Here is a 24174-nt window from a genome sequence, read left to right on the forward strand (position 1 = left end):
TCCAATTCCGGTCCTGGTGGGCCACAGTGTCTGCAGGTTTTCATTCTAGCCATCTTCTTAATTAGTGAGCCGTTTTTGCTGCTGATTAACTCTTTGAGGGACACATATATTGCTTAAATAATTACCTGAGTCAGGCAGGGACAAAAATATTCACTCAACATATATAATTGCATTGAAAGCCTTCTGAAATTATTTTTTAACATTGCACTTCATTGCAGTCATATTTTACAATTTCACATAAAAAAATGTATAAAATATGGTCTTTTAACTAACCACCGCCCCACTAAAACACCACCCATGTATTTTTTGTAGAAAATAAGTATTTCAAAAAAAATGAAAAGCTGATTAATACATCAGCAAAAAAAAAAAAAAAAAAAATTGAAAAGGTAGTATTATTTTAAAAAGAAAATGTAATTGTAGCAATTAAATGAGAATAAAAGCTAGCCCTAACAGAAAACCTAATGTTGTCTACCCACTCAAAAATAGAAACATTTTTTGTTTCTATTGGCTCTTCAATTTAAAAACAGTAAAAAAAAAAATCATTCTTGTTCCGAGGAGGAAGCCTAACGGTGGCTATTTAGTCAGATTTGATCGTTTTTAAAACATCCCTTTCCTGCTTTCAAACTCTTTATATACACTGCACCTCCACACGGTGTGCATTGGGTTTGCTCTTCTTTCTTTTTTTAATACGTCGTCGAAAGCATGACTGACATTACCGGCATCATTCAAATTATTATTTACAAAAGTGGAATCACCGTCACTATCGTCGGAATCCACTTCACTCTCATTGTCGGATGTTATTTCCTTACAAACGGTAAATTTCCTTATTGCCGATCCATAACTGATGTTATTCAAGGCCAGATGGAAATACGACTCTAAAGAGAAAAAACACTTTTGTAAATACATAAAATGGCTTATACGTATTTCCTGAATGAATACTTCATGATAATAAAACGTTTACTCATCCAAATTATTAGAAGCACCAGCGAAATATTAATAAAACCACAGCAGTAACTACAACGGCGTCCACTTAACGTCAGATTTCTACTCAAGATGGTAAACGCGGTCCCGTACCTTTGCTGCCATCTAGCGGTTCACAGCTAAACGCAGGCGTGTGGTCAGTACGGAATGCTGCCGCCCGTGAAGTGCTCAGTAAACACAAATGTGGTGCGCAGAACTAACCACCGCCCATACAAACGCTTGCTATAGGTGGTTAGTTACACTGACCGTCGCCCTTTATTGTTTTGCCTCAGTTTTAATTGACGTGACTCAGACCCCTTAGTTGTTTCTTTTTCCTTATTGAGCAGCCAAACAATAAAGAGACACAAAACAAGCTGCCACCTGACTAGTTAACCTCTCGGTCATGCTAGTCTGCTCAGGTCACCAAAGCATCTTGATGGTGGTCTTAGGAAAAACAGAAAATCAACAGTCTGCTGTGGCAGAACGAGAGTAGCAACAAGTCCTGATATTCAATAACAGCTTTAATTAAGAGCAAGAATTGGCTTCTCATTAAGAAACTGGTTGGAATTAAATTGGCTGGAGTTTAACGTTCCAGTTTATCTGGTCATCTGTTGCCTCGTTTTATATCTCATTTTTTATATCTCATATATCTCATCTCACCTGTTTGGCTGCCATTAAATGAAGAAATGAATCAATTCAGAGGACTGAATCCTTAAAAACAGGGCTATTAAAATGAAGGGAAAAGGAGTTAATTAGCAGTGAAAACTGATTAGGAAAAGGGTGAGAATGAAAACCTGCAGCCACTGCGACCCTCCAGGACTGGAGTTGGACAACCCTGGCATACAGCATTGTTTGACTGAGTGTCTGCCCACCATTAACTGGACAAAATTAAAAGAGCAAAGGTGAACAACAATAAAAGAGAGTTAATTATTTGTAGATAGAGCAAATTATGGATATTTCTAAATTTCTTAGCAACATAGGTGGAGTGGTGGCTTTGAGGCTAGGGATCTATGATTGCCGGTTCGAATCCCGCAAATGCCAGAAGTAACCCCACTCCATTGGGCTCTTGGTCTTCGTCCAGGTTATGATGTTAATCTGCATCTGGCCCTACAAACATGTCCTCCAACTTACAGGGAGAACTTGGGGGTTGGTGGCAGGACTGGCACTCCAGCCACAGTTCAAGTGTGGTGTTGTGGGATCACCCGCTGCACTCTGGTCCCAATCCAAGTGATTCATCCTGTGGTAGGTGTGGAAATGCACTATCAGCGCATGCTCCTAATTCCTCCATCTGGAACATCTTTATAAAAAGCCTTCTAAATATGGCACCCTGGAAGGCCACCTGTCTGATCTTACTTCACTAAGAGAAGGGTGCTGTATAAAAACTCTCTTTTTTTTTCCTGGAACGAGAGCAAGTTGAGTTTTATTTCTGTTACTTTCTTTGCAAAAGACAGGTAATGGGATTTTGAGTTAGGAAGCGGTCAGGCTGCTTTGTGTTTTTGGACCCAACATAATGCTTCAAAAAAATCAGCCCTGGTGGCATTGCCATGTTAACTCTAGTCATGGCAATCCACCCGGTGTTTATTTTGCCATCTTTTGGCCTTATGAACTGCAACTAAGCAGGGTTATCACTGGTACCCCGGCTCTTTTCACAGTCTTTTTTGTGTATTCTTTAAAAAAAGGTGTATATAAATATCTATATATGGTGTGAACGCTGCGGGAATCCAGGGTACTGCTACACTCCAGGGGAGCTGCCATCTAGTGTTTTGGGGGAGGCAGTGTCCACAAGTAGCTGCCTTCCCCCATCCTTCCACCTCAGGGGCATCCTGAATGGACTGAGCTGCCGGCCGTCTCTCACAATGGGATATTTCCAAATAACTGGTAGGTAGTACATGTCATGAAAACATACGACTCTTGGCTGGTGAGTGCATGGTCATATTTATAAGAGGGGTGGCATGTTGAGCAGAAAGAAACCTCAATTCATTCAAGACCTTCACTCACTGTTGGTGTTTTCGAAGATGGACTAGACACAGGGGGCTGGAATGTTAGTCATAATTAGGCTGGTATCCTGGAGGCAGTTAGGTGGAATAACAAGCATGGAAAAGGTTATCTCAGTCTGTATTTCTTAGAAAGGATATATAATAATAGGAAGACTGTTACTAAAATATTTAAACCACAGTACACAAGGGTGCACAGCCTTTATACAGATTGTCACCGTCTTGAGTGGCTTTATAAGAAAACATGCCTCATAGTTCACTCCCTGCTTTACGCTGAGCACATTCTTAAATATCGGGATGCCCTTTACACTGACACTCCGTGGGAAGCAATTTCCTGCTCAGGAACGTGATAGGATGTTCTTCCACCATCAAAATTCTGAGAGAGAACAGCTCCTAAACCAAATGCACGTGCATCTGTCTGCAGAATGAACTCCTTAGAAAAATCTGGATTCCTCAGAACCATGCATGAAGACAAAGCAGCCATCAAGTCAGAGAAGGACCATTCACAATCATTGGACCAGACAGTGCTGCGGTTCTTTCTGCCATTAGTCAGGTTAGTTAGAGGGGAAGCTATGTGTGCAAAATTCATGAAAAATCTCCTATAATAAGAAGTGAGTTCCAGGAAAGTCCACACCTACTTTTGCATTTCTGGACATGAATATTCAACACCTCACTCACCTTATTTAACTGAGATCAAATCAGCTGTCAACCCAGCCTGCCTCAAGCCATTAAGTGCTGCTTGTAGGCAGTCGAGATGTGACTGACAATCATTAATGAAAATGACTACATCACTGAGATATGCTCCAGAAAATGTGAAATGGGGCCACAAAATCTGATCCATCATATGCTAAAAAGTTAAAGACATGCCTAAAAGTTCAAATGGGTGAATTCAAACAACCGATCTGGGGTGGTTAATGTGGTCTTCACGCAACTGGATTCCTCCAGAGGTACTGTACCTTCCAGTACCCCTTTCTGAGATCCAAGATGGAAATATACAAGGCTTGTCCAAGTTTTCTTCAGTACGTCATCAGTACGAGACATCGGGTACTCATCAAATTTGGAAATCTTATCTATTTGTCTAAAATCTATGCAAAACCAAACAGAGGCATTCGATTTTGGCACCAGAACAATTGTACTGCACCATTTGCAATTACTCTCATGAATCACGCACAAATTGAGCATCTGCTTCACCTCATCACATATCACAGTCCTTGTTGCTTCTGGAATACAATTATGGTGTGTCTGTACCTTAACACCAGGCTCAGTAACAATCTTATGTTCAGAACGTTAAGTCCGGCTGGGGAATGATGAAAAGACATCAGAGTTCCTCCCGAACAGGAACTGTAACTCAGCCTTCTGCGTGTCAGTCAAATCATCAACAATAGCAACCTCAGTCTGAGAGACTTCAACAGCCATGACCACTTCTTTAGGGTCATGCCACTCCTTCAAAAGATTAACATGTAGGATTCGAATGGGCTTTCACTGGCTGGGAATACTAATCTTATAGTTCACAGGGCCCATTTGTTCCTCCACTATGGCAGGACCCAACCATTTTGCCAGAAACTTATGTGGGTCAGACGGGATCGAAACAAGTTCCCAATTGCATTTTTTGAATTCACAAACATTGCTTTTTGTATCATAATTACATTTTTTGTGCCTTGTGTTTCTGCTAGTGATGCTCCACAGTAATAGATGACAATTTAGAAAGGTGTTCCTGGATCAAAATGACCGTATTGACAAATTTTACCTTGTGAGTTTTAGGGTGAACCCCTGTCCATTCCTCCCAAAAAATATCCAACACCTCTCTTGATCGCCTGCCAAATAATAGTTCAAATGGACTTAAGCTGGTAGATGCCAGAAGAGCTTCACAAAGAGCGAACATAAAGGGCACACGGTGTCCGAGGATGTCGGGTGAAATCATTTGTTGTAAGGGCTTGTTAAATGATTCAGTCAGACCACTCGTCTGGGGATGATAAACAGTGGTGCTCAATTGTTTAATTGCAAGGCTCTCACATAGTGGTTTCATTATAGAGGAGGTAAAGGGCATAACCTTGTCAGCTGAAATCTCGTATGGAATGCCAATATGTGTGAAAACCTCAGACAAAGCCTTTGCCACAGCCTTGGTGTTAGCCGTTTTGCAGAATGCTACCTCAGGATATCTCATTGTGTGATTAACCAACTCAAGCATATACTGATAACTATTCTTATTCTTGGGAAGTGGACCAACAATGTCTAACCCAACTCTCTCAAAAGGGACATTCAAAATAGGCATCGGTGAAAAGGAAGCCCTAGCAGGTCAATGACCAGAAATAACTTGACAGTCGGGGCAAAACGTACAAACTGTTCCACATCTCTGCCCATATTCAGCCAATAAAATCATTTCAAAATGCAATCTCTTATCTTCGCTGTGCCAATATGACACCCCCCCCCCCCCCCCCCCCCCGCTTCCAAGACATATGTTTGTGCAATTTTCAACACCATCACTTTTTGACTACTCGTGACCATCAACTGTTCAATCAGCCCACCCTCAGCAAGATCGGAAATCACTCAATACAAGAAGCTGTTCATAACTAAAATGTCTGGAGTTTTGAAACTTAGGGCCCTCCTGTCCTTCATAGTAACAATCATCTGTGACATGCACTTGATCAAATGCAAAACTGAAGCAGCAGTTGGCCTGTTGCAAGTATACAAACTCCAGCTGTGTGTCAGCCATTGCATCTCCATAGCACCCTTTTCCCTAGCCAATGTTTCCCCAGAGCCCAAAGCAGCATCCCCATCTGAAGAGGTTGAAGGTGCAAGCACCCATTACAAAGAGCCCTTCAACTGTTCCAGAAACTCGGGTGAGGGATCATTACTATCCTCACTGGACACATTGGGTTCAATCTCCAAGCCAGCTTCTGGACTGACCCTGTCTGTGGCGAGTCCTTCTCTTTCTACGAAGGAAAGAGGTGCTTTGCAGGTAGCCAAGGCCCACGGGAATAGGGGCTTTCCCAACTAAGAAAGGCCAGGGTGAAGAGTTCGACATGGCGGTCCAACCTTTAAAATTCCTTCCTTTATATTTCAGAGGGATTAGTACCATCTCTCATACTTCTTCACATCTCCATGGACACAGCAAATATTTACACGCTCCATGCTTGTGCAGGGTATCTGTTGGAGCAAGTCGCATTAGATGATGCAGAGGTCCCAACCAGAGTCCAGCAGGGCCAGGACCTCATGCCCAGCTAAGCCAACAGAGACCTTAAAGTTACCCTTTTCCAAGAACTCGGCTTGAGAGCAGTAAACCTCCGCCAAGCCGATCTCCACGGATTGAGCTGGTTGGAGTCAGCACCCTCAAAGTAGATGTCCAGACATCCAATTCCTGCCTATTTCAGCATACAGCACAGTTGGGGGATTGTCGAGTACCCTTTGGGGGGTGCCTGGGTCTCACAATGTGTTTAACATAAAGTAATCTGCTGGTGTGGTGGTCGCCACTGGCGTTTTTCCCACAGTCCTAAAGCCCTTGTATTTCCAACCACATTCAAATGATGTGATGTGTTTTGAGGTTAACTGTACACTACAACAGTGCTTCAGGAATGACCATTGATGCTTTTATAAATGTGCACTGCGTAGAAGACAGTTGTCCCCCTGGGGTTGTTTGCAAATTCCTGTCAAATGACAGCCACCTCTGTGTGTCCCTAAAATGGATAAGTGCTGCTGGAAAACGAATGAAATGGATATACAACCGAAGGCTGTAAAATTACACAAAGACACTTGATCTTCTCAGCCATTTCTTCCCCCCATCAAATTTACGTTGCTGTCACTTTTGTTTAAATCCTTAAATGACCAATCAGTAAAAACTTTAAAAGGCATGGTTGTGAATTAAAATCACAATAAAAAATGAAAGTAAAACCAGTAATAATAGACAACATAGAAGGACTGGAAAATGGATCTCCAGCATCTTGAAGGCAGTTCTAGATTGAAAAGAAGCTGACAATGTGCACACATACAAACATGATGACTTTAAAAACTTTATTGAACTGTGTGACTAAATTGAAAACTGTACAATAAATGAAAAAAAATATGAGTGGAAAAATAACATACAAATTTGATTTAAATATTTCATATTCCTAATCCTATTTGAATTTACAGGAGTGTTTAATATCCACTATGAGGTTTTCAATAATGTCTTTAAAAGTTACCTCTGTAATTCTGCTCATCTACATGTGTGTCCATACTGATGGAACTCAGTAGCCATTTCAAAATTATGCGGCACCTTCTGCTGTTCATTCTTTTGTTGGTTTTACTCGCACTTCTCTAACTGTATGTCTTGATTCTCTTTTTCTTGTGTTCACAAGTTGATTATCTCTCGCCACATTTTCATTACTTTGTACTGCAGTTCCTATCACTTCACCATTCCTGTTTCTGTGACTCTGAACATTTGTGACTCCTCCTGTCTTTAACTCTTTTTTATTTATATTTTAGAGACACTCCACAAGACCAGTAAACATTACAATGGTAACCATTTCTCTGCAGCACAGGCAGGTTGTTTGGCCTTTTCAGGCCCATGCTTTCAGTCAAATGTTGGGGGAGAAACTGGCCTCCTTGTGCTTTAAACTCCAGTACGCCTAGAAATTGGTTGTCTAATCCTCCCTATAAATATACTTGGTGCTGGAAGAACATGAAGAATGCCTTCAGTCCAGTAATAATTGATCTTTACATGTAGTTTATCATTCCAAAATCACCTTTCAACATTGGAATGTGCTGCCACTTTATATTATTAATGAGCATTCTGGTACGGCTCTTAAGAATTATTTACCACAAATGCCGGGACAGCAACATTGTTTCTTTCTGGCATGGACACTTGTGTGTGTTTAAATACGGTGCCTTTCTAAGAACTGTAAGAGCCATTTACCACATTCAGAGTTACAATCTGTGTGTGTTTCTGTTCTCAAAGAAAAAAACCGACATATTCTGAGAACACACAAGTCTCCTCTCCTCAGGTTCATTTCTCTATATGGACTTCTAATTGCACTCTCATCTGTATCAGGAGGGCAGCCTTAACTGTCTTGGAGTCGATATCAAGGACAGCCTAAAGCGGGTACAACACATTTTGGTTATCATCAAGATGATTTCCATACACATCTGAGGAGAGCCTAGTCCACCTAAACTCAATATCTTCTAAAAAGGTACGTCTTTTTTATGTATTTTCTTCGTATAACACTTTCACTAAATACAGACACTGAGCACTGTGAACAAGTCTCAGTTAAAACAGAAGTACAGATTACACTAATTACTAAATACAGAACTGGTACACATATGAATGCAAATTTGTTAAAACACACAAAAGTGTAATTGGTGGTCCATGCCCACTGGGTGTATAATATCCTGGTACGATGCCCTATTTAGATCAGCACCATTAGTTATTGTGGAGATGGCACAGAATATCACTGGTACACAATTCTACTCCAGTCAGGTCACATGTAGTAGGCACAGTGTCATACAAAAGCTAAACAGTATTATCGAAGACCGCAGCCACCCTCAACAGTCACTTTCTCCCTCTTCTATTCAAAACCATTATCACAGGTTCACAGGTGTCATCCACAGGTCAAAAGGTTACACAACTGCCACTCATGCCGACAACTGCACTGTAGTTTCCTGTATAGCTGAATATGCGACGGGGTACAGTGTGTGCCAGGCGTACACAAGTGATGCCGCTACAGATTTGTCACGCTGAAGGACTCTCCCAAAGGTAGACAGAAAAGACTGTCGGAGGCAATCAACAGATTGCTTGACCTTCCTTTGCCTTATGATCTTCTCCAGTGTGAATTCTAGCATGTCTCAAAAGACTTCTCTGAGTACAGTATTGCTTGTCACACTCTGAACAGCTAAAGGGTTTTACTCCACTGTGAAATTTAGCGTGTCTCATAAGACTGTTCTTTGTAGAGAATTGCTTGTCACATTCGGCACAGGAGAAGGGGGCTCTGTTGTGAAATCGAATGTGTCTTGCAAGACTGCTTTTGGTAGAGAACTGCTTCTCACACTGTGAGCAGCAAAAAGGCTTTTCTCCAGTGTGAATTCTAGTGTGTCTGATTAGACTGCGCTTGGTAGACAACTGCTTGCCACATTCAGAACAGTCGTACCCCTTCCCTCGGGGCTTCTCTCCAGTGTGTATCGTTGTGTGTGTCTTAAGATACTTTTCTAGTGGCAAATCGCTTGCCACATTCAGAGCAGCAATATGGCTTCTCTCCAGTGTGAATTGTTTTGTGTATCTTAAGATAGCTACTACTTGAGAATTGTTTGCCACATTCAGAACAGTGAAACAGCTTTTCTCCCAAATGAATTCTTGTGTGTCTCATAAGACTCCCCTTATAGTTGAATCGTTTGCCACATTCAGAACAGCAATATGGCTTCTCCCCCCGTGTGAAGTCTTGCGTGAATCTCCAGTTGCCAACTGGCGATGAATTGCCTGTCACATTCAGGACAGTGATACAGCTTCTCTCCAGTGTGAAGTCTGGTGTGCTTCCGAAGCCAGGCACTAGTGGTGAATTGTTTGTCACATTCAGAACACTGATATGGCTTTTCTCCAGTGTGAAGTCTTTTGTGCATCTGGAGATACGTATTGGTGGTGAATTGTTTGTCACATTCAGAACAGTGATATAACTTTTCTCCAGTGTGAAGCTTTGTATGAATCCGAAGAGAGCTGCTGGTGGTGAATCGTTTGTCACATTCAGAACACTGATATGGCTTCTCCCCAGTGTGAAGTCTTGTATGCATCTGAAGAGAGCTGCTAGTTGTGAATCGTTTGCCACATTCAGAACAGTGATATGGCTTCTCCCCAGTATGAAGTCTCACGTGCATCCGAAGAGAGCTGCTGGTGGTGAATTGTTTGCCACATTCAGAACAGTGAAATGGCTTCTCTCCAGTGTGAAGTCTGGTGTGCATTCGAAGATAGGTACTGGTGGTGAATTGTTTGTCACATTCATAACAGTAATATACCTTCTCTCCCGTGTGAAGTCTTGAGTGCATCCGAAGGGAGCTGCTGGTGGTGAATCGCTTGTCACATTCAGAACACTGATATGGCTTCTCTCCAGTGTGAATTCTCATGTGAATCTTAAGATGGGTACGGGTGTAAAATCGTTTGTCACATTCAGAACACTGATATGGCTTCTCTCCAGTGTGAATTCTTGTATGGGTTTCAAGACCACTCTTACACAAGAACTGTTTGCCACATTCAGAACAGCCATATGGCTTTTCTCCAGTGTGAATTCTTGTGTGAATCCGAAGATGAGAAATGGTGACAAATCGTTTGTCACACTGAGAACAGCGATGTGGCTTTTCTCCGGTGTGAAATATTCTGTGCATCTGAAGAGAGCTACGATTAGTGAATCGTTTATTACATTGTGGACAACTATACGGCTTCTCTCCGGTATGAAATCTTGTGTGAGTCTCAAGTTGCCATCTGGTGAAGAATCGTTTGCCACATTCAGAACAGAGATGTGGCTTCTCTCCAGTGTGAATTCTTGTGTGTTTGTTAAGACTACTTTTGCTGGAGAATTTTTTGCCACATTTGAAACAGTATGGCTTATTTGCTGCAGAATTTCCCTTCTCTTTGTATAGAAAATGTTTCTTCCCTGTCTCTTCTTGACAGACAAGTGATGTTTGTGGTACCATATTATGTACCAGTAGGTGAGTGTTGATTGCATCTGTCTTTTTCAGTCTCACCATAGGCGCAGAAGTACCCTTCAAGGGGGCTGCTGTTCTATTTTCTGATCCAGATGTTTTCCTCATTGTCTCATCAGAGGTCTGAGTGAACAAAGGTAAGGAGAAACCACTGTCTTGTAAATCTGCTGAAATACAAAATGTGAATTTAAGAAATAATCATTCTTCAAAACACAAACCGGGTGAAGCTAAACTTATACAAATGTAATAGAAAGGTAATAAAATTTTAAAAGAGTGCAAGCTCATAACACTGACTGCAATACACGTTGCAACAAATGCACCGTTGTTCATTCTGTTGTTATAGGGTACTCATTGTCACTTCTGATGGCTGAAAATCCTTGTCCAGCATCAAAAATACACAAAGCATGGCTCCTTGATACCATCTGCTTATTTCATCATCTTTTATACCACAATCTCTCATACTAGAAAGAGAGAGAGAGATAGATTGGAAAGACACTACACTACTAATCCATAGAACGATAGACTGAATTACGGAAATGATGTGTTTGGCTATGCTGGGATTAAGATGACCCTCATACTCATTGCTTCCCCAGTCTACGAAAACATGTGTTGTCGGGAAATTCATTTTTCAGGCAGAAAGACAGAATTTTATGGCAAGATTACTACAGATATGGATAGCCAGCAGCTTTGTTGCCACCGCACAGGTAGATCTTTGTCAGTCTTTGTAGATCTGTGTCAATCGTTGACGTGGCATCTGCACAGTCACGATGGGTCTCTTGTGTCTTCATGCAACAGAAGCGCAAAAGTTTCTGCGTGAGATTCTGATAATGTTTGTTATTTATTACTGAAGTATTTGATATTAACAGTTTATTTTTATTTTGTTCTATCTCTGTTAGTTGATCTGGTATGAACTGCTAGAGTGGGAATGTTATCTCTCTATATATAAAATCCAATGTCTGTCTGTCCGCTTTTCATGACAGAACTACTTAACGTATTTAGATCGGGCTTTTTTCTAGAATTCGCTTGAACATTCTGGTTGATTTTGCGACTTCTTTCATTGCGCTAAGTATCATAGTTCGCTTGCAGGAGTGATTTATTTGTGCAAATCCGAAAGAGAAGGCTGAAAAGAGGGGGATGGGACCCTCCTCATTCACTCGCCAGCATCGGAGCGTATCTTACATCCACTGAGCTAGCGAACAAGAGAACTACTTAACGGATTTAGATCAGGTTTTTTTCTAGAATTTGCTTGAACGTTCCAGTTGTTTTTACGAGTACACTCATCGCGCTCAGTATTATAGTTCACCAGCAGTACCAATTTATTTGTGCAAAACTGAGAGAAACTCACAGGCTGAAGAGAGGGGGACGGGGCCCTCCTCACTCACATGTCTTCCTCGGGGCGTAACTTTAACTCCGCTTAGTTAGCAAACGAGAGGACTACTTAATGGATTTAGATCGGGTTTTTTTTCTTGAATTTGCTTGAACGTTACGGTTGATTTTGTGACTTTTCTCATCATGCTAAGAATCATAGTTCTCTTGGAGGAGTGATATATTCGCACTAATCCGAGACAGAGGCTGTGGGCCAAGGAGGGTGGGAAGACTGACGTCAGGAGTGGGGCAGGGCCCTCCTTGCTATTCTGTTTCACTACTACATGGCGGAGCTGTGGGGGGCAGCTAGTCTAAATATCTCTATATCTATATTATCTTTATATCTATCTATCTATCTCTCTCTCTCTCTCTCTCTCTCTCTCTCTCTCTCTCTCTCTATATATATATATATATATATATATATATAAAAAAGTCAATGTGTGTATGTATGTTCCAGCATGTCCAAACAACTGGAGCAATTTTCATGAAACTTTGTACACATTCCTCATTGATCGACTAAAAATACTGTAGGGTGAAATCAACCCTAACTCACCCCCTTCTGGTTAGGGTGGGGGGTGATCTTACAGTCTTGTATGCATGTTATCATCCAGTGGACACTCGGAATGACCACCAGAGGGCGAACTGGAGATGACTGCCAGCATTCTTTATGTTTGAGCAGCACCGTCCCCCTGTTGCTTTTTAAATTAAATAGAGTTCTATACGTGGAAGTGTATGTGTGTGTCTGTCAGCCTGGAAGTGAGACATAGAGTCGGAGTGAGGATTCCAGCTCTGAGGATACGCAGGCGAGGCCAAGACACCAGCAAAAGGAAACCTCCTAAGAAAGACAGTCGCTTACCTGCTAATGCACAAACAATGCGAGCAAGTCAGCAACATGAATCCTCATAGCAGAGAGATGCCCAGAGTAGTTCTGACCAGTTCAATACTTTCTAGGATCCCGTGCTTGGCTTACACAGTTAGTATATAGCAGGTGACTGCCAGCATTCTTTATGTTTGAGCACCACTGTGCCCCTGTTGCTTTTGAAATGAAATAGAGTTGGCCGGTTCCGAGCGTCAACTGGATGATAACATACATACGAGACCGCAAGACAAAGACATCAGTGAGTCTTTATTGTTTGTTAATTTTTTTATAGGTGGTTTTTTGTTTTTTTTTTAATTATGGTTTTCTCAAACAATTAAAAAAAAAAAAAACTTTCTTTTCCAGGCGGCACGGTGGCGCAGTGGTAGTGCTGCTGCCTTGCAGTAAGGAGACCTGGGTTCGCTTCCCGGGTCCTCCCTGCGTGGAGTTTGCATGTTCTCCCAGTCTGCATGGCTCTTCTCCCACAGTCCAAAGACATGCAGGTTTGGTGCATTGGCGATCCTAAATTGTCCCTAGTGGGTGTGCCCTGCGGTGGGCTGGCGCCCTGCCTGGGATTTGTTCCTGTCTAGTGCCCTGTGTTGGCTGGGATTGGCTCCAGCAGACACCTGTGACCCTAAAGTTAGGATACAGTGGGTTGGATAATGATTGACTGACTTTCTTTTCCTCCCGGGCAACGCTGGGTATTTCAGCTAGTATATATATATATATATATATATATATATATATATATATATATATAAAAAGGTCAATATAAGTGTGTGTGTATGTATGTATGTTCCAGCATCACTTCCGAACGGCTGGAGTAATTTTTATGAAATTTGGTACACATGTTCCTCATTGGTTGACTAAAAATACTGTTGGGTGAAATCAACCCTAACTCACTCCCTTCTGGGCAGGGTAGGGGGTGATCTTGCGGTCTTGTATGCATGTTATCATCCAGTTGACACTCGGAACGACCACCAGAGGGCGAACTGGAGGTGACTGCCAGCATTCTTTATGTTTGAGCAGCACCGCGCCCCTGTTGCTTTTCAAATTAAATAGAGTTGGCCAGTTTCGAGCGTCAGCTGGATGATAACATACAAACGAGATCACAAGACAAGCACATTAGCGAATCTTCATTGTTAAAAAAACACAACTTTAAAAATAAATTAATTATATTTTTCTCAAACAATAAAAAAACAACTTTATTTTCCTCCCAGGCAATGCTGGGTATTTCAGCTAGTTGACTATAAAAGGTGAACCACAGATGTATTATTGGAACAGCCGAGTTGCTTATTGCAAATTATGCATCTTACTCCCAATGCAGATTCCATATGGACATGATTCTACATCCAAGAAACAGAGTCGTTTGCATGAACCTTCTATAGTGTGTCTATCTCTTATTCTCCCACAAGTCATATCAAGCTGGGATGCATTTGAACCATTTCAAAACTTTCTCGTCATAAGAAAGGTGACAGGGGATGCAGTCATTGCCTTGTATTAGTTTGGCTGGTTATGTTACATTCTTTTCATAAATTAGCAAAGTTAAACTTCAATGATAGGTAGGGGATATTCATTACACTTCTTCTAGAAAGTTGATTCAGTTCATCTGGAAATAGTTCTTTTCAAGGGAGATACGTTACATCACTCACCCAAGTGACTTCCTCAGTCTCAGTTGACTGCGGGTTTCTCCAACCTTATAAACAGTACCTTTGCATAGTGACCGAAACTAGCACCATTGACTAACAATGGGCAGTGTGATAAATTATATGAAATTGTCCATTGATCAAATGGCCAGGAGTACCGTTCACAGATGGTTGGGGAATGGCTGCAATCACAGCATTGTAAGATGGTGAAAGATGTACCTTTAGGCCCCCTCCTCGGTTCAGAGATGGTTGTTCCTTTTTTCACGTAAATGGCCTCCTTGACTCCTCGCTCAAGCCAGCGTTCCTCCCTGTCCAGGTTGTGCACTTCTTCATCACTGAAATAATGACCACTGTCCTCTAGGTGTAAATAGACTGCACAGTCCTAGCCTGATGAGGTAGCTCTTCTGTGTTGTGCCATCCGCTTCGACAGTGGTTGTTTGGTTTCCCCGATGTATAATTCACAGGAATCCTCTTGGCACTTAACTGCGTAAACCATATTACTCTGACCTAACTCTCTGTGAATGGTACTTATGGCCATTGATCAATGGACAATTTGCATATCATTGATCACACGGGCCCATTGTTAGTCAATGGTGCTAGTTTCGGTCACTATGCAAAGGTACTGTTTATAAGGTTGGAGAAACCTGCAGTCAACTGAGACTGAGGAAGTCACTTGGATGAGTGATGTAACGTATCTCCCTAGAAAAGAACTATGTCCAGATGAACTGAACAAACTTTCTAGAATTTCCTTACCTGGATTATTGAGCATGCATCGAGACATTACACTTCTGTTTCACAGAATGTTGCCATTATATAAGGGCAGTCAGCACTGAAAGCTACCTGGCAGAGCAGCAATTTAAATACAGAGGAACTACAGACTTACTTTGGTTTTAGTGCCACTCAAAGATAACTTATTTCACACTTACTTGATATCAATTTGATTTGATTTTCTTACAGAAACATGAAATTGAAAATACATATATTTTTTATTTTATCTTTGCGATGTTTCTCTAGCATTGCGCCAGGACTGCCTTAAATTCTCTTCCCTATTCCCTTTCCTCCTACTCCTCTACATCAATTTCAATATTATTGAGTGAGGCATTGTGAATTGCGTAATAAGAAATTTGAAACTTTTAAATGAAAAATGTATTTCTTAAAATGTTTAAAGGCAGTAAATAAATACGGTACTGGATGTGTATGTAATTCTTTAGGTTCACAATTAACTTATTTGTATCATCGTTTTACTGCCTGAGGTGTTCTTGCTCCTACTCTGTTCAATGCTTGTATAGACTGGGTGTTGGGCAAGGTTGTGAGGTCCTGAGGCTGTGGGGCATCTGTCGGTGAAGAGAGATTCACTGATCTCAACTGTGCTGATGATGCTGTGATCTTCGCAAAGGCAATGGAGGCTCTGATCGGGGCGCTCGTGAGACTGAGTGAGGAGTCTGAGTGTCTGGGCTTGCGAGTATCCTGGATAAAAACCAAGATCCAGGCCTTTAATGACCCTCTTGGGCACAGTCATCAGCAGAGAGTGTTGACCTTGTTGAGAGGTTTACTTACCTTGGCAGTGACATTCATGTCTCTGGTGACTCTTCCTAACAAGTCAGTGGATGGATTGGGAGAGCATGGGGGTCATGGGGTCGCTGGAAAGAGGGTGTGTGGTGCTCCCAGGTATCACAAAGGACAAAAGTCCAAGTCTTTAGAGCCCTGGTGCTTCCTGTCTTGCTATATGTTTGTGAGACATAGACGCTATCCAGTGACCCTGAGATGAAGGACTGGACTCCTTTGGTACTATGTCTCTTCAGAGAATCCTTGGGTACCGTTGGTTTGACTTTGTGTTGCTCATGGAGTCCTGAATGAGGCACCATACCTGCATTGTGAGGGAGCGTCAGTTATGGCACTACAGCCATGTGGCGCGTTTTCCCCGAGGGTGATACGGCTCATAAAATCCTCATTGTTGGGGCTCCGAGTGGCTGGACCAGGCCAATGGGTTTGCCCACGTAACACCTGGCTGTGGCAGATAGAGAGTCAGTTCTGGAGGGTGGGACTGGACCACGTGTCTGCACCGGGGGGGGTTGCCATCTGGGGTCCTGAGTTGTTTTGTCGTGTAGTGGGTGCGGCAACGTACTGTACCAGTGCCCGCTCCCCAATTTGACTTGACTTGCCTGAGGTGATTGTCTACTGCCTACCCAGGAATGTATGTATACGTAACAATATTTTTTAATGCATTAAACAATACACATTAATCGCAAAACTTAACTTGTTAACTTTTCCCAGACCTAATTTATATCACACCTGACATGTAATATTAATTTGGATTTCTTCTTGACACCATGTTGCACTTTTCTTTGCTTTCCATACCTGATCTATCCTGCAGTAACCTTTAGGATTATGAAGTATAAATAAATGAAGCCATTGTGGAATTATTTACCTCCAATCCCATTTAGTGGTTAAGCGGTGGACGCTACTTTGACTGCCTTTTCAATTTCAAATGTGTTGCTTTGTGTGCTCAGTACAGCGAGGCTCTTGCTTGAGCGTTTCCCACAGATGTGAAAGCAGTAGACTACAAACACCACAAATAAAACCACAAACACCACATGTGACATCAGAGAACTGATATAAGAAACACATTGCCGGGATGTGCAGGACTGTACACGGTGTGTATGTATCGACTTAATTTAAGTTTACTCCATGCAGCCCCATACCAATCTGGTGAGCCTTCTTGATGTGCTTTAAGGTAATATTTCATTGGGCCATCATTTCTGAAATGCAAACTGTGATGGAGGTGCAGCCTTTACTACTGGTGAGGTGTGCAAAACACAACATTGCAATAAGAAAAGATCTAACAGTATTATCAGTGCATTTTGAACACCAGGGGCACACAGCGCTCTGAACACCCAACACGACACACAGAAGCACAAGTCCCAGCACAACACAGGCTTTATTCAGAGTGGGAAACGCTTTCGTTTCCCCACCTATGCAGCACGATACAATAAGCACCAAATAGCACAAGGTCCTTTCTTCTCTTTTCTCTCTCTCTCTCCTCTTCCACCTCCATTCCTCCCTCATGTTTCATCCACTGCCTCCCGAGTCTGGCTCCCTGAATGGAGTGAGGCAGCCCCTTTTATAGAGCACCTGGAAGTGTTCCAGGTGTTCCACAAACTCCTTCCAGTAGCACTTTCAGATATGGCGGCTGCCCTGCAGAGGAGGGCTCACGTGCTCTCCATGCACTCCCTGATGGAGGCCATGGGCCCCAGCAGGGGGGTTATTCTATGTTTCCAAACCCGTGGCACCATAGCAAGCCTCTGTTGTTCTGGGAGAGGTGCTACCCCATGCAAGCTCCTCCCCTCTGTACTTTCCCTTATGAAGGCATCCCAGCTGAGTACGAGTCCCCAGCTGTCGTTACAATGGCTACTGCCCTGTGTTGATAAACACAAAAGATAATTAGCAGCATATCATTAGGCGTAATCAAATTAGGCTTTTTAACTACTACAGTGAAAGTAAAATTATTAATACGCTACAATAACAGATGTCTAGTGAATGGCAGTTATTGTTCAATCTGCTGTGGGAAAAAGGTGAAATGAATTTTGATTTTTTTCTTAATGGACTGTTTTACTGAAACCTTCCCTTTACATAAGAAAAGTAAACAGCTGGTCTCCATGTAAAGCTCATTGGGGAAGGACCAATATTTTAAGAAAACTATAAAGGCAAGCGACGTTTTTAACTTGTCAATGCAAAAATCCACAGATCAAAGCAAACCTTCAGATTTGAGATCAAATGGCTCCCAGGTAACAATTTAACTGACCATATTAGCACCTACCTGTTCCAGAATCACCTGACCCTGATGCTACTGCAGACCTCTCCATGTCAAATTCAACGTTTCTGACTTCACCGGGTTGAGAACGACTGCTGCAGAGAGCACGTTACTGCCAGGTGTGAAGTCTAATCCCAGGATCCTGTTTGTCTAGATAAAGAGCCTGAAAGTCAAACTCTGATTTAAGGTGGTCTTCTTCTTCCTTCTATACAATGTATGACTTCATCCTTCCATTTGTTGGTGATGTGAGATGTAGACTCGGGGTCTGTTTTCATGTCGACTGTCACCCCTTTCATAATCCTCCTCTTTAATGGTGTGACTCTCCTGTTGAAGGTAAGAGATTCCCACTCTTCGTCCTCTTCTTTAATGTCCAAACTTTTTTCCATGGAATACATGGAAAGGGGCCCCCGTCTCAGCAAGTGATTCTTCTCTTCTTCTTCATCACCACACCATTTCTTTTGAAACCCCCCTCTTCACATTTATTTCCTACGTTAGACGTTCCTGGACAGATGGGCACACCTCCTCCATTTTTGTATTACTGGATACTGGCAGCTTTTTTTTTACTCTGTACAAAGAGAAGAGTAGACTTTGAGCAACTGCTTGGCGCGTTTGCTCTAATACTTTACATATACCTCTATACTAGTAAAGAATCTATTGAAAAGAAAAACTTACAGGTAAAAATCAACCAATTACTGCTATGGAGGAAAACTGGAGCATGTATGCAAAGGGAATTATATTTGTTATTAAACAATAAACTACTACTTGTCCCCTGCAGGAAAGGAACAGTTCTTTTTGTGCGGAGATAACCGTTATATACTTCAGGATACCATTGGCTTTCGTCCCAAGATTGCAGCTGTTAAAAGTCTTTTGGTTGTATATCCTTCATCAGGTGTGTCACAGAAAACGTTATTTCTCTGAAATTCATTCCGTATTCAGCATGCAAATAACGGTTATTTTTCACACGGCAGAAGTTGGATACTTAATTCACAGCTACTTATTCGCTTGCAGCCAACTACTGATTCACACTGTTTATGCAAACCGGTTACTTATTCTAGATGAACAAAAAGACAGAGTATTCTACAACTTATACACTAACTTGCGTCATGACAATAAATCAATTGTTTGAAAAATAAATAAATATTACAAATTTTAGACCTTGTATTGAAAGTTTTGTGGCTTGAAATGCACTGACTAGCAAAGGGTCGATTTTGTGCAACTTCGACTGCGATTGGGTTGTTCAGGGCTTTCATATTTGACATGCTGCACGTGGGCTCACGAATACACTTGGTGGACACGTCCCGACAACAGAAAGACTAAATGAAGGGTCAGTCTGCAGGTCTCACCGGCAGGCACATGGTAAAGCCAGTCGCTTAAAAAATAAATATAATGCGCCCTACCAGTCCTGAAAAATACACCGCTCGTAACGCCTTTAATATTTAAAAATGGCCATTACTGGCCCGAAGCCCGTCACTCTGGGTTTATTCGTATCGGTTATGAGTCGGGTTAATGTGGACAGGGGAACTCCGCAGACGCTCAAGCCCCGGATCGGGTGTCTCTGACCCTTCTGGACAACTGCACCCCTCATGACTCCATGTCTCCCTTACAATACATTTTGTTATTACTTACCTCGCTCTTTTCGGAAATGTTTTCTCTAGTAGGACTGAATAGCGCAACACCAGCAACAGAGGCAACCCCAAAACACAAACACTTCCGGCAAAACAAAATCGTGTCAAAATAATAAGCCCTCATAGTCTTCTGTACTCATTCGGCCCGAGAAGTTTCCAGTGCCGAACTGAAACCTAAATAGATGGTAATTATGTAACGGATAACAACTTGAAACGTTACAGCGACTATACATACAGAAATTAGTAAACCTATGAAAAACAACACACAATTAAATGTCATCTAATTATTATGAAACTACAATACTCATCTGCATTCGAACATAACGTCAGTGTTTTACGGCAAATGTGTTATACACGGTTATTGGAAAGCAAACATCAAAACTTGCAATGAGCAGGGCAGAGTGTAAAGTTACTGGCATGTACACTTATGTTAGTGGTTCTCAAATTCTGCCCGGGACCACATGTCGCAGCAGGTTTTGTTCCAAATAAAATTGTGTTTAATGGGGCGAATGGTTTTAATTAAGCAATATGATTATATCATGGTTGCTTTAGATAGATAGAAGATAGATAGATAGATAGATAGATAGATAGATAGATAGATAGATAGATAGATAGATAGATAGATAGATAGATAGATCACTTTATTAATCCCAAGGGGAAACTCACAACTTTGTATCGGAGTTAATGCAAAAATCGCAAAAACTATGTTTGGTACGTTTATTAGAATATACAAAGCATTTATATATTAGCTGGGTTTTTTTGTTTGTTTTTTGCGCCTTGGTTTTAAGGCTAAATAAAGGAGATCGGTTTTAAAGATTAAAATGACGCACTGATTGTGATTCGGGGAGGAAGAAACCATGCAATTCATACCGGTTCCCCCAGTACTGAATCCAAGAACCAAACGGTTTATGTCAGGTCTTTTTCTGACCTGCTTAATCCAGGACTAGGGTCGCCGGGATAGATAGATAGATAGATAGATAGATAGATAGATAGATAGATAGATAGATAGATAGATAGATAGATAGATAGATACTTTATTAATCCCAATGGGAAATACAGTGCATCCGGAAAGTATTCACAGCGCATCACTTTTTCCACATTTTGTTATGTTACAGCCTTATTCCAAAATGGATTAAATTCATTTTTTTTACCTCAGAATTCTACACACAACACCCCATAATGACAACGTGAAAAACGTTTACTTGAGATTTTTTGCAAATTTATTTAAAAATAAAATAATTGAGAAAAGCACATGTACATAAGTATTCACAGCCTTTACCATGAAGCTCGAAATTGAGCTCAGGTGCATTCTTGTTTCCCCTGATCATCTTGAGATGTTTCTGCAGCTTAATTGGAGTCCACCTGTGGTAAATTCAGTCTGACTGGACATGATTTGGAAAGGCACACACCTGTCTATATAAGGTCCCACAGTTGATAGTTCATGTCAGAGCACAAACCAAGGATGAAGTCAAAGGAATTGTCTGTAGACCTCCGAGACAGGATTGTCTCGAGGCACATATCTGGGGAAGGTTACAGAAAAATTTCTGCAGCTTTGAAGGTCCCAATGAGCACAGTGACCTCCATCATCCATAAGTGGAAGAAGTTTGAAACCACCAGTACTCTTCCTAGAACTGGCTGGCCATCTAAACTGAGCGATTGGGGGAGAAGGGCCTTAGTCAGGGAGGTGACCAAGAACCCGATGGTCACTCTGTCAGAGCTCCAGAGGTCCTCTGTGGAGAGAGGAGAACCTTCCAGAAGGACAACCATCTCTGCAGCAATCCACCAATCAGGCCTGTATGGTAGAGTGGCCAGACGGAAGCCACTCCTTATTAAAAGGCACATGGCAGTCCACCTGGAGTTTGCCAAAAGGCACCTGAAGGACTCTCAGACCATGAGAAAGAAAATTCTCTGGTCTGATAAGACAAAGATTGAACTCTTTGGTGTGAATGCCAGGCATCACGTTTGGAGGAAACAAGGCACCGCTCATCACCAGGCCAATACCATCCCTACAGTGAAGCATGGTGGTGGCAGCATCATGCTCTGGGGATGTTTTTCAGTGGCAGGAACTGGAGACTAGTCAGGATAAAGGGAAAGATGACTGCAGCAATGTACAGAGACATCCTGGGTGAAAACCTGCTCCAGAGCGCTCTTGACCTCAGACTGGGGCGACGGTTCATCTTTCAGCAGGACAACGAGCCTAAGCACAAAGCCAAGATATCAAAGGAGTGGCTTCAGGACAACTCTGTGAATGTCCTTGAGTGGCCCAGCCAGAGCCCAGACTTGAATCTGATTGAACATCTCTGGAGAGATCTTAAAATGGCCGTGCACCGACGCTTCCCATCCAACCTGATGGAGCTTGAGAGGTGCTGCAAAGAGGAATGGGTGAAACTGGCCAAGGTTAAGTGTGCCAAGCTTGTGGCATCATATTCAAAAAGACTTGAGGCTAATTGCTGCCAAAGGTGCATCGACAAAGTATTGAGCAAAGGCTGTGAATACTTATGTACATGGGCTTTCTCAGTTTTTTTTTATTTTTAATAAATTTGCAAGAACCTCAAGTAAAGTTTTTTCACGTTGTCATTATGGGGTGTTGTGTGCAGAATTCTGAGGAAAAAAATGAATTTAATCTCTTTTGGAATAAGGCTGTAACATAACAAAATGTGGAAAAAGTGATGTGCTGTGAATACTTTCCGGATACACTGTATGTGCCGGAGGATGCAAGACAGGAACAAACCCTGGACAGAGCGCCAGTCCATCGCTGGTCAAACACACACACACACACACACACACACATATTAGCGCCAAATTGTACAACTGTTGGAGGAAACTTTACGTCCGAAGTTAGCACGAGGAGAGCATGTAAACTCCACACAGGGAGGACCCTGGATGTGAACCCACTGTGCCGCCCACAATCAGTTTATGTTGTCTGTTATGTTTTTCAAATGTATGGAGTTTGCAAATCAAATTAAAAATACAGTTTACACCATTGCAGCAATCGTGTGATTTTGGGTGTGGTTTGCGTATATTTCCATGCACCTCTTTCAAAACTCGCAACTACTTGCTATTCTTTGTTTAGACAACTCCTAAGCTTTGACATTACATTCTAGTTTTTTTTTTCCGTGGTTCCCTGAGAGACCGAACAATGGTTCACGCCCAGGGGCCTTCTGCCTCTTAAGTCCACCCCAGAACACATTTATTTTCACACCCAAGTACTAAAAGTTTGAGATAACACACAGCGAAAAAAGATAAGGGCGCGCACTGGATAACGAGATGTCAATTTACAGTCCCCTGTATATTCAAGAATAGGCATCTGGTGCCATCTACAGGCTACAATAAGCAAAATACAGCAGCATTTAAGTAGACGGAAAATCCGAATAAAAGAAGCGCACTTCAGCCTCGTTTTAACGTTTATTACGGTTTTTATCTCCGTATAATACACTACAATACATTATAGTGTATAATATATTTTTAATACGGCAAATAAAATCTAACTTGTACATTCATAAACAATGCCATCTAAAGTCGCTTAAATCCCGCTTTTTGTGTTTTTATTGTTATAGAGACAAATAACAGCTCAGGAAAGCGACTCGCCACCCTAGCTGAATCGGTGCACACATTTTTGCAGCAGTTTTATCTTGTCTCCGTTTGGAAGTGACAGCTTATGCGAGAGCTGCCGACACTCCGGTTTATCAGCTACACGCCTGTCTCCTCTTCATGTGCTCATAGATGCACAAGAGCGTCTTTAAAAACAACATGTAAAAAGCAGTAGTGTGAAAACTTAAAATTATTATTATTATTATTATTATACACATAAACTTTGGAAATCACTCTGTATTTGACTGTCAAAATCTGTAAATATTTTTTTTAAAACGGTAGTTTTTTTTAAACAAGGTCTTATTTAATATAATTCTCACTCTAAATGTTTTATAATTCAATATTCATTTTACCCGTTGTTAACCTTTATTTTATTATATTTTTATTTTATATGACTAGGGTATATTTATTCTTGTAAAGCAATGTGACCTGCCTGTTTACTTGCATAAAAAGTGCAATATAGAGCTTTTATTATTACAGTAGTTTACTACTAACTGTGTTTCTCTGTGTTACATGCAGGAGTTTGCACACGCGTTTGTATCAATAGATTACAATGAAAGGCCACTGGAGAATTTCATAGGGGTAGTCAGGCTGGAGACATTCTGGGAGGCCATGTCCAAGGAGATGATTGTGGAGGACTTGGTGCATCTAAGCAATTTTTATTTTT

At 41.6% G+C, this 24174-nt stretch overlaps 3 protein-coding genes across 11 annotated transcripts in view; all 3 read right to left on the reverse strand.

Moving 5' to 3' along the window:
* Positions 1 to 18346, reverse strand: part of LOC114667058 (zinc finger protein 883-like) — a 39840-nt gene extending 21494 nt beyond the window's left edge. For both annotated transcript variants that reach the window (XM_051925152.1, XM_051925150.1), the window contains exon 1: positions 18298 to 18346. In XM_051925152.1, the coding sequence (XP_051781112.1) occupies positions 18298 to 18343 (46 nt within the window). In that variant the 5' untranslated portion in view covers positions 18344 to 18346. The remainder of the gene's footprint in view (positions 1 to 18297) is intronic.
* The window catches only part of LOC114642262 (zona pellucida sperm-binding protein 3-like), a 392210-nt gene that overhangs the window by 242992 nt on the left and 125044 nt on the right, over positions 1 to 24174 (reverse strand). The gene's annotated exons all lie outside the window — the stretch shown is intronic.
* LOC114667074 (oocyte zinc finger protein XlCOF6-like) overlaps positions 1 to 24174 on the reverse strand; it is a 111148-nt gene that overhangs the window by 23158 nt on the left and 63816 nt on the right. The gene's annotated exons all lie outside the window — the stretch shown is intronic.

The sequence above is a fragment of the Erpetoichthys calabaricus genome, chromosome 1 (assembly GCF_900747795.2).
Source record: "Erpetoichthys calabaricus chromosome 1, fErpCal1.3, whole genome shotgun sequence".
NCBI lineage: Eukaryota > Metazoa > Chordata > Cladistia > Polypteriformes > Polypteridae > Erpetoichthys > Erpetoichthys calabaricus.